This window comes from Apaloderma vittatum, unplaced genomic scaffold, assembly GCF_000703405.1.
Source record: "Apaloderma vittatum isolate BGI_N311 unplaced genomic scaffold, ASM70340v1 Scaffold23962, whole genome shotgun sequence".
NCBI lineage: Eukaryota > Metazoa > Chordata > Aves > Trogoniformes > Trogonidae > Apaloderma > Apaloderma vittatum.
The window spans coordinates 1-11367 of NW_009704441.1; the positions used below are offsets into that span (position 1 = coordinate 1).

General features: G+C 39.1%; 1 protein-coding gene across 1 annotated transcript; it reads right to left on the reverse strand.

The window, feature by feature from the left end:
* Positions 1-1243: 1243 nt before the first annotated feature.
* Positions 1244-11324, reverse strand: LOC104268675 (non-structural maintenance of chromosomes element 4 homolog A-like; the record flags this gene model as incomplete). The annotated part of the gene is made up of 10 exons (XM_009865053.1): positions 1244-1324; positions 1901-1992; positions 2630-2678; positions 3432-3526; positions 4015-4105; positions 5427-5526; positions 7440-7591; positions 8632-8762; positions 9371-9451; positions 11210-11324. Coding segments are annotated over 10 exons (987 nt in total), but the record flags the coding sequence as incomplete, so codon positions are not given.
* Positions 11325-11367: the final 43 nt, after the last annotated feature.

An 11367-nucleotide genomic window follows, 5' to 3' on the forward strand; every position in this document is an offset into this window, starting at 1 on the left:
AGCAGAGGCGATTAAGCCGTGTTTGCGCGTACCCTGACGGCCTGGGCGCATTTTACACCCCCCCAGCAGGGCGCTGCAGCCGTGGGGCCGGCATGAAGGCTCCTGCCGCCACTGCGCAAGGGGGAGGGCAGGCAAGAAACCCTGACACTGGTCCTCCCAACAGCGTTCTCTGGAGATGGAGCTAGGCTTTATTTATTTTTTAAGAAAATAATGCCCTAATAGAGCTGTCTCCCTAAATCACAAAACCAACTAGAAGAAAAGGAATGAGGAATTTTTATCTGTAATGGAGGCATTTCCAAATTCAAACCTCCATTTCCAGAAGAGCAGAAGGACACAGTATCACTCTCTCCTGCAGCACCCACCATCATCTCAGTAACCACATCACCACGGCAGAGATGGTTAACCCTTACAGGGTTAACTTACAGGGAGAGACAAGGGATGAAGGAAAGGGATAGCATTTCCTTTTTAAGAAACATTGTGTTAGTAAACTTCATATAAAGTAGTAAACTAAGCCATAATAAATAGGAAGCATGTGGTAACAACTCCCATGACAGGGATAAACAAGAGAGTTCATATAAAGTGTTGAGATGTTCCAATAAAAATAAATTTAATTTTACAATATATACAGATAAAATCTTTTCTGAAGGAAACTTTTTAAAATACTTTCTTTAAGGCACCTAGGGGAAAGAAAAAAAAAAAGAGAGCGAGAAAACAATAAGACAATATGCATTAAGATTTGAAACTTGCCAAACAACTGTGACAACAGAAAAATGCAATGCTATGATTTAAAGGATTTGACTGCAAACAACGCTGGCTTCCCTTCTGGCCTCCCTAAGTCCTTCTTCAGATAAACTGGTGCTCAACATGGGGCATGACCAGGCTCTGACAAACTGCTCCATTAACACCAGCTGTCAGTAGATTAAAAAAGAATAAAGTACAAAAACTGTGATTCTTCACAGCATTGCAGAGTGTAACGTTCCAAAAATAAACTTAAGTATAGCACTTAACTGACCATGAAACGGAAAAATAAAGGTTTTCAATTAATTACTGCATAGCAGACTAGATTATATGTTGTTCCCTGAACAGATCAAGAATATCGAAGTGTTCCAGATGTTACATAGTTGCCCTATTTATTGTTTTTCTCCAAGTCACAGAATTTCCCTGCAGTTCTTCCACATGCCAAAGTAACTCACACACTGTACCCTTATTTAGTTTGATTTATTAAAAGGACTTACCTGAAGAATTAAGCTATCTCCATGTCTTCTTCATTTCCATGAGGAGGGCTAATCATGGGTTCTGTTATTCCATACGCGTCTATCATCTCCTGGTTAGAAATGACAAGAGTACGGAAGTTACGAGAGCTGAAGGACTTCAATTTAATTGCAGTTACCACCTAGCACATAATAAAAGTTTCTCGTACTAGAGCGCTATTTCAAATTACTACATTTCTTCTGCACGTTCTGAGTGAGGGCCCAAGGATAAGTTGCATGTGCTGAAACCTACTTTTTGTCTTAAGACTTTTTCCGAACAGCAGTGAGGAACTGTGTGGAGAACTTCCCCTCTAGAAGGCAAGTATCACATATGAGAGAAGAAACAGACTCCATATTTATGCAGTCCTCATGTAAAACAGTAAAGGCAAGTCCCTGCACAGCTTAGAAGCACTTAAACTGACCAGGCTGTCAGGAGCAAAAAGGAAATTGCTATCCCAACTCTCTGGTTTTTTGCAGTTAAAAGCATTCAGTAGATCTGCGATTGTTTTGGAATCTGTAAAATCAAATGTAGTGATAATAGACAGAGGAACACCTATCCTTATCAGAGGACACGGCAGCACTGCTTTGGGGTGCATTCTTACTTAAGAAAAATAAAAATAATCACAAGTATCAAGCACTGCCTATGATACCTTCCACTCCTGATGGCTCAGAGATAGGACAAGCTGGTTCCGTGCTCCAGCACCACGGTCGTCCTTCCTTCTCTCGTCGTCTTTTGAAGGCTCTGTTCAAAATACAGTATTTTCTTTGTCTTTACTTGCAAAGTCAGTTTTCTCCATGAACACAACGCTTCACAAAAAGCAAATCAATTATACCTGCTCCACTAAGCTCAGCTCTATTGCCCGTACCACCTACTTAAATAATTTCTTTAGTCTTACCTCCTAAAAATTTATACACTAACACTTCTCAGAGTCCAGAAGGACCGAAGTGTTTCATCCTTTATAAAATGCCACCAAAGTCTTAATCCCATTGATAGCCTGTGGGAATGAAAGCCAAAGACCTCATACATAGGACAGCATTTCCTTTTCAACTGTTTGGAAGTTACAGCGCTCCCCAGCTCGGACAAAGGCTTCTTGCACTTCTTTTCACCCTTCGGTTCCTCTCTTCATGCCTTCACTTACACTCACTCTATGTGTATATATATATATATACACACACACACATATATATATATACACACACACACACCCCCAAATATAATATAATGTATATTATACACCCAAATAGAATATACCCAAATCTCTAGTCTCACAGCTAAAAATTTACCCAACACACCTCTGTGAGTACATAACATTTAGCTACTTTTCAATGTAGTAGGGAAGAAAAAAAAAAAGGTTATAGTGTTTTAAAGCTAGATTTACCTATTACTGGCAATTCATTTTCATCCAGCTTTAATCTTGCAAAACCATCCTAAAAGCAAGGAGGATGTAAAGTTTCAGAAATTAGAGCTAATTAGGAGAATGCACTGAGATTTCATATTTTCAATTAATATATTACATAATCATAAACAGGTACATATATTGATAGAGAATCTTAATTGGCATACCAAATGAGAAAAATCATTTAACTATAGCACTTATTAATAAAGCATGCAACTGATATAGAACAGTTGGTAACTGCTGGATTATAAAAAAAATTAAAAATCCTTATTATTCATTAAATACACTTGAATTGACCCTTCATAATCACATCACTAGTCACTAAAGACCTGAAGTTAGTCAAAACACATTTGTAAATTTTTCTCTTTTCCCAAATTCATTTTATTTATTCGACAAACTAAATAAGAGTTTAGAGTGCAAATCAACATATTCAAAAAGAACATAAACCACTGCATTGACATACTTTCCTATGATCTCAATAACTCTTCTATAATCTAAAATAATGTGAGCTGGAATCCTTTTCTGAAACGTGTTGACTAATGTTTTTCCATTGTTTTGCTGGTAAATTCACCATAGTAGAAAAGTCTAATTAAAAAAATTAGTCTGTCAATGTTTCTGTTTTTTATTCAACGACCAAAATATCATAGATTATGTAGAAAACAAATTAGGATTCCTAATATTTAAATCCTAATCTGTCAATATTGAAGCCACAAAACCAAAAAATCAGGTTTTCTAGGTAATACCATGATCCAAAATAAATTTTCAAGGACATGTCACACCTTACCCTTATAAGGAAGGACACGTGAAAGATGTTTTCCACTGTGCGTGCAAAAGAGTTTGGATCAATCACAAACTCAAAGAAGGAAATGGGTGTTTCAGCTGGAGATGCAAAAAGAGGTTTGTTAGAACAAAACAAACCACAGACAGGTGATGTACATAGAAATAATACCCGTAAACACAAACTTTAAAAAGTCAATGCTCCTTTTCAAAGCCAACTAAACATTGATGTCAATTCAGTTACAGTGCTGAATCCCCAGCTGCCTGCAGAAAGAAACAAAGTTTCTGGAGATGAGTATTTTCTTCATCTTTTGCCACAGGCATACATCCCCCCCAACTATCTGACTGCCTTCTATAAAAAATGGCATCCTCTAGTAAAAGGCAGAGGGTAGAGTTGTAAGTGACTCCGCAGCTGATGAGTGTTCCTACCAAAAAATCCATACTCGGGATATATCCTTCAACATAACGATTTCTACCTGCAAACTCCAGCTCATTTTGTTTCTCTACTTTAACCACTCTTAACTGCAGGAGATTGGGAGGATTCGTTTTTTCAAAATAATGCTGTAAAAGCTTAATTGAATCATACTGACGGTCATTTGTAGAATGAGTTTGCAATAACGCCAAGATCCTCTCTACTTCTTTTTCTGTAGCTTCCTGAGGAGACTCCTCCATTTTCTTTAGCTGGAAAAAGAAACAGTTTCACCTCCAATAACCGCTGTTGATAGGAATATACTGTTGATATGAATAAGAAAAGGGCCTTTTACAAACATGTAACACAGAAGATAAATTTTTCTCTCCACACCCCCATGCACATTTAGACACACTTGTGTCAACATAAGACAACTCACAAAGTGCTTTAGGAATTAATTCCAGCCTCACCGTATCTAACTGAAAGGCCACAGTTTGTATGTTCTGAGATTCTGGACAGGTCTGTGCTTACTTTCCAACAGTTGTGTGGAACGGGGTTACCCATTTCCCAGAACAGTTTCTTGAGAAGCACAGAAAGGCAGTTCATTAGGATCTTCCATTTTCTTTCAGACAAGGCACCTAATTTACATGTAACAAAACACCCTAGCGTGAAGTTTGGCGTGATCAAAGGACACAATTATGGTGATTTTACGGATTTCTCCACTCTCTGTAAAGCACAGGACTCCATACTGTCCTTCAAGCACGGTAATCAGCAGACATCAGATTCTCTTTTCGCGTGCAGGCCTCAGCAACCTGCTTGCCGTTCCTGTTGGCGAACACTTTCCCTCTGACCACCTTTTAATAAAACAAGCGACAGGAACTTCCGGACGTAACGATACATCCAACGCAGGTGAACATGTGTGCTGAGCATCTGTGTTTCCCTGAGCAGAGCGCCAAGAGCAGTCACTTCTGGAAGCAACTCGCTCCAACTCTCCTGCTCCTCTTCTCTATCAGAATAATTTCTGTCACTGCTTGGATCAGCATGGAGTAGGCCATCTTTAAAGAGCCATACTCAGCATTTTGCCTCCGTGTAACTGGCATTACAACAGCATTTCTTTTTTTCAAGGTTTCAGATGTAAGCCTCTGTAAGGACAATGACTTTTGCCTTTGGGCCAAAGCAAGGCAGAAAGAACAGGGAAGCAAAAAGCAGGGAAAACAGCAGTCAGGTGAGCTCATTAGTTTGTTGTTGCTAATGCTATTTCTGTGCGAATGCCACACGCTGTTAGACACATTTTAAATACACAAGTTGAAAACGCGCTAATGTAAAGTTTCTTTCTGTTTCCTTTCAAAGCAACAAGTATCAGAGCAAATAAGCTCACTTGAACTGAAAGATCAGTGTGTAAATCCTATTCCTTCCACTCTGTGAAATACAGCAGCCCACGCAAAACAAATCCAGAAGCCTAACAATGAAGTTGGAATCCTTTAGTATTAGACAGTTCGCAGCTCTGAAACCCAGAACTACATGAACAAAGATTGAAAGGTCATTTGTAACAACTATGCCCCAACAAATCGTCAGAGAGAACACTGCACAAACCTGAGCAGGCATTGCCCGTTTCTCTTCTCCTCCTCGAGCCTTTTTCTGCCTCTCAATCCGTTGCCTTGTTACAGGAGGATCAGACTTGAAAGATCCCAACCTTTAGGAATAAAACCAGCATATATATGTAAATATGTTTGAAATTGTATGCAGAACAGCTGATGAACAGCTGATCTCCTGACAAAAGTGCAAAGTAATGACGAACCTCTGAACACGAAGCCTCGCCACATTTAGAAATTCCTGTAAGCAACCATCCCCAAAAGTTGCTTCCAGTGTCTGCTGGCAGCCTCGCACCAGAATTATCAACAGATTTATAAAACTTGATGCAATTATTACAACTTTTTTAACTGAAAACTGTAAATCTAAAAACTAGTTTAAAAAAATAATCTTAAAACTAGTTAAGAAAAGAAACGGAGTACATAGTTCATATCCTCCAATATCTCCCTTTGAGTTTATGGCCAACTTTTCTGCCTGAAAACTCCCTGCATACAAAACTTACCACTTTTTTAATACATTGTTTAGTTCCTGTAAGTTCAAGTTTGCAGTAAGCTTTTTTCCCTTAAAAAAAAAAAGCCACAGATTTTTAAAATATAGTCAATCAATAGAACATTCAGTACACTAAGAAGAGATTCAAAGTTTCTTGTAAAACAACGTGAGTGTAATATATACGGGCTAGATCGCGGCACTTTCTTGCAATGCTTACCTCTCCCCATTGACTAGATAAGGAACTCAGGCTCCTAACTTTGGCTGCCTTGAATCTCCACCGAGATAGATGGGTAAAGGAGAGAGTGTGAATCAAGACTCAATTCAAGGCAGTTAAGCAGGTACTCAAAAATTCTGCAGCATATACTTTCCCCCATCTCGGGTGAGTTGCAACTGCTCAATTTCAGAAGTCATGGACTAGCCATGAAAAAAACCCACAAAAACTCAGGCCTCGGATAATGATAGATGGAGTCAAAAATAAGTAGTTCTTTTACTAAACTAAGAACTACCCTTTATCGTTTAAAATTAACACTTTGCAAATATTCACACATCCTCCAACAGACGAAGCTCATCATGACTTAGGATGTCAAAATGCAATTAATGAGAAAAAAAAGTCTTTTTTGCAGTCAGTTTTAAGATTTAGATCTCAACATCGAATGGAAAATATACATATCGTTTAGAGCTTACAGCTCCAAAGTGCAAACATAAGTTTGAAACATCTCAATTAGCTACCCAACTTTTAATATCAGATAGCGTACGATCAAATTATTACCTTCCACAACTTTCTCACACTTAGGGTGATACTTACTGGGGGGTGAAATAAGGGAATAATATTCTATCAGCTCTGCTGTTGCTAATGTAATTGATCTAGATCTTGCTACCGTAGGCTGACTTTAGGAGAGATCTAACGTAGAGTGCTGTCTATAAGCCAGGTGACTAACGGGTTGGCTACACCTGAGGAGAGATGACACTGATTCTACATGAGGGTCACTTGCCAGTAATCAGGTGATTTCTTCTGAAGGGAGAGCCAGAAAACAAGATTCTAAAAGACAACCCGTTAACATAGACACAAAAGAACTGTTGGTCTCTTCATAAGAATACAGTCATCAGGTAAAATACATATACCCTGATGGACTGACCTTCCATAACTGCCCGGGAAAGAGAAAAGTTCCTCTATTCATGATTCTGGCTGCAGCTTGTACAGAGAGAGAAGAGTCAGCTTTTAAAGAAGATCCCTTCTACTGGTTTTGGTCTGGAACAGGCAAATCAAGAATACTTTGCTATCTCTACTAGATGCAAGTGATACTGTTTTGTAGCCAAGCCAAATCAAAATCAACGAGAGAAATATTACAAAATATTCTGGAGACAAGGAGTTCACTGCAGCGTAAGAACAGAGACCACATGGCAATTCTTGTTGACGCTCTCTGACCTGAGATTAAAGTCTCTTCAAGCCCAGGGCACTAAGGATAAGAATCCATTAAGGCCATTAGTTTGTGCTGCAGTTCATACTATTTCCTTAAAGAAACTTACATATAGTGAAAAGTAGGCGCTCTTCTGAAGTATTTCTCTGCTTCTTCTCCCAGTTTATGCCAGGCATTACTAGGTAAATAGCCACTTGAAACGCCCTCAGAATCACTATCCTTATCTTCTATTTCTATGCGATTTATGCCCATGAAGGTTAGCTACAAAAGGAAAAAAATTGCCATGAAAATTCACACATTAACACTGAAATATCGTACTACAGAGTTTGTCCTGAGAGATTAATATGTAATGTCACTGCATAAGAACCTTGACTTTCCTGAAGATACTGTAAAACACACACGTGTGTTGAGCGAGCATCAGCAAGCAATGAAAAAACCAAACAGCTACAGGCAAATAAAACTGCCTATATGCCAACAGCATTTTAATGATGTATGAAATAGCAAAGCATTACGTAAATCGCACTATAAAGCCAAGATGTCTCACAGTTTCTGAACACCACATGCTTCCAGGAAACCTAACTCCACAAACACAATAAAATAACTTACTTGGCCCAACCCTGCATCTACCACCAATCCAGACTTCCCCGGGAAAAACTTCAATAAAACAATTGAACTTGATGGGGTTTTATATTGCCGAGCTCTAGACTGACCAAAGACTCAGACTCCTTATTAATCTGCTGTAACATAAGAGAAAATTTTCAGGAAGGATGGGAAAAAAAAAAAAAGAAGTCTGCTTCAAAGCTATTCTGAACTGACTCTTTCACCCAGTCACAATACAAAGACACAAACGTGTCAAGTCTAAAAGCATGCAAGTAATCCAAAGTCCCATCTCACGCCAGGGACACAGGGCCTCAAGAACTCCATCTAAAAACTTATAAAGCAGTGGACAGGATAAAGAAACTGCTTAGCTACTGGGAAACTACGAAACAATGAGTATAAAAAAAGTGCACAGGACTACCTTAAGAGTATGAATTGACTGAACTGTGATAAAGTAGCAACAACGGGGAGGATGACCGCAATTTCAGTTAGATTTTCCCCAGTGCATACCGGAAATGTTTAAACATAGTTCAGAAAAAAAATAAAATTCAACAACACTAACCAGAAAGTTAACTGAAGAAATTCATAGGGAGAGTGTTAAATTCCATCAGAACTGACAACCTGAGGCTTTTGTTTTATGATTCTGTAACAAGTAGTGCAAGCCTCTGGCAAAATTGTTGACAAATTCAGAGTGTGGAACTTACCAAGTCGTCTGCAAATGCCAGGGAATCAAATGTTGTCATCTCAGAGCGCAACTCATTGGCCTTCTCCTTTCCCAGATTTGATGCTAAGACAAGAAATTGGGCATCCAGTGCAGCCTCTCGTGCACAGGAAACTGTTACGGAAAAGATCTTATGTTTTTCACGTGAAATTGTAAAAAATATATTTAAAATAAAATTCATAATAAAATTCAGCATACAGACTATCCGGGGCATAGAGCTCTGTAAATTATTTTATTGAAATGACTTCTAACACACTTACATACCCCTTATAATAATAGTGAAAAATATTTTAAAAAAGCAAATATAGAAGAGGCGAGGATGACACTGACAAAGGCAAGCACGGAAAATAACACGTTGTCTTAAAGATCAAAAATGCAGTTTTCATTGACATGTTTTCCACCTCTCCAAATGAAATGAACCCCTCTATACCAATATCTTTTACATGTACTACTTACATATACAGATCTACAGAGTCAAGACAAAGCAAGAAGCATTTTTAAGTGCAAATAAACACTAATGTAATTTATTTCCTCATATCAACTTATCCAAACAATTCCTCTTCGGCTAAACATATCTGTTTGAAGTTACATTTTAGCAACTTTGAAAAAGTCCTTGGGCCCCACCTACACGCTCTTCTTCTTCATTTATAAGGCATCATAGCCTCACACTTGGCCAACTGTCAAGCCAACACCTCTAATAAGGACAAGAGCATTTGTTTTACCTCCACTAAACAGTTTATTGGCTTCTTCCAAAGCTTCTGTCAGTCTGTTGCTCTTTGGACTCAGCATATCCTCACGATTTTCTGGAGGGAAGAGACACAAATGAAACCCTAAATTACTTAAATACAGAAGCATCAAGAAATACATACTGACACCTTAATCAAAGCTGGCTGGTTCATAGCCCATTATACACAAAAAAAAAAACAGGCTATACTTATAGTACATTCATTGCAAGATTGCGAAGGCTCCGTTTGTATTAATACTTACGTGTTAACTCAGTTTGAAGTAGTAATTTTCCATTTACTTCAATGGACTAAGATTTACAGAGTTGTAATTATGTTAGCAGAACACAGAATCAGAGAAGGGCTTAGGTTGGAAGGGACCTTAGAGATCATCTAATCCTGTCCCATGGGCAGGGACGCCTCTCAACTAGGTTACTCAAGGCCTCATCCAGCCTGGCCTCGAACATCTCCAGGGAGGGAGCATCCACAACTTCCCTGCACAATTTATTCCTGAGTTTTGCCATCCTCGTACTGAAGAATTTCTTCCTGGGATCTAGTCTAAACTTGTTCTACTTCAATTTAAAACCATTTCCCCTTAATCCAAGATTCCTCTTGGTTCTAGGAAAACCTCTGCATCTCTGTCAAAACAACTACTAGATACCACAGCTTTCAGTATGTTATTCGTGTTTCCCCTAAGTTATTTAGGATTTTCATGAAAGAAACAAACTCCCAAACATACAGGTTGACAATTTCCAAAGATCACTGTGTCACAGTTACACAGATGCAACAGTATACATGTGGTTTAAGGAGAGATTTTCAGGTCTGAGCAGCTACTCACAGCATTGCTTTTAAGGAATTAAACTATACCCAACACACTGCCGTATCGCTGTGGGTTTTGTGTATAAACGCTGGCGGGATCATCCTTAAACTCTTGGTAAACAAGCCTATGAATTTAGCAAGTATGCAGAAAACAGGCAACGCCACACGTTGCTAAATTCAGCAGTGCTTACTCGAACAAACCATTGTTAAGTTTTCCTGAGGAAAAACTGCACATCCCAAACCCCGCCAGCAGAATCACTGACACCAACCCGGAGAGCTGCTGAATGTGCCACAGCACTTTCTGGAAAAGCCAGCAACTTTTGGGTCCAGGCAGATACTGTTGTAATCAAACTTAAATTTTAAGGTGATAATTGCTTAATGAATAGCTAATCACCATTTGAATTAAATTAGTTCATTGATTTATATTAGGATAAGGAATATAAAGCCCTACTTATGCTAAGAAGTGATGTGTAGGCCTTGGCTAGAGCTAGAGCTGGTGCAAGTAGCGAAACTGGCAGGGAATGTTTCGTGCCTGCCTCCCTGTCCTATGTTTTGTGATAATGACACAGAAACATTACATAGAAACACCACAGAAACAAGAAATGCCATCTCCCCTTTACTTGTATGTCAGGAGTTGTGATCAACAGAAAAAAACAATTGTATTGAGAGAAGAATATTAATAAGGGTTAAACTAATCATTGTAAATGTCAAAATTAATAGCGGGCATAGTGTGCATGTTTATGTCAAACTATGTTAAGGATCATGACTTTGCACAAAAAGCGTGCAAACAGGCTGAATTTCCGTGACATACCCGAAGCACTGGGTGACCCCCAAGCTTCCCAGCGCTGCAATACCGACGTGCCTGCTTACCTACGGGCAGATAAGGTTTTGCGACCTTTCCCTTTGAAAACCGCAACAATGCCGGGGCCCTCAGTTTCAAATTAAAGCCCAAACATCATATGAAGGCCAAATTAAAGGCTTTACAGGTCCAAAACTGACATTTGCAATCACAAGCCCTACGGGCGGGTAAATCCCTGACAACCCCGCGATCCCCGGCCGTGCAAATGCCTCCGGGCAGGCAAATCGCGGTCCCAAATCTCAGCAGGACGAGGATCTCGGGGAATCCCCGCGACAGCTTAAAGAGCCGCACAAAAGACAACGTCAAGCCACCTGAGCGA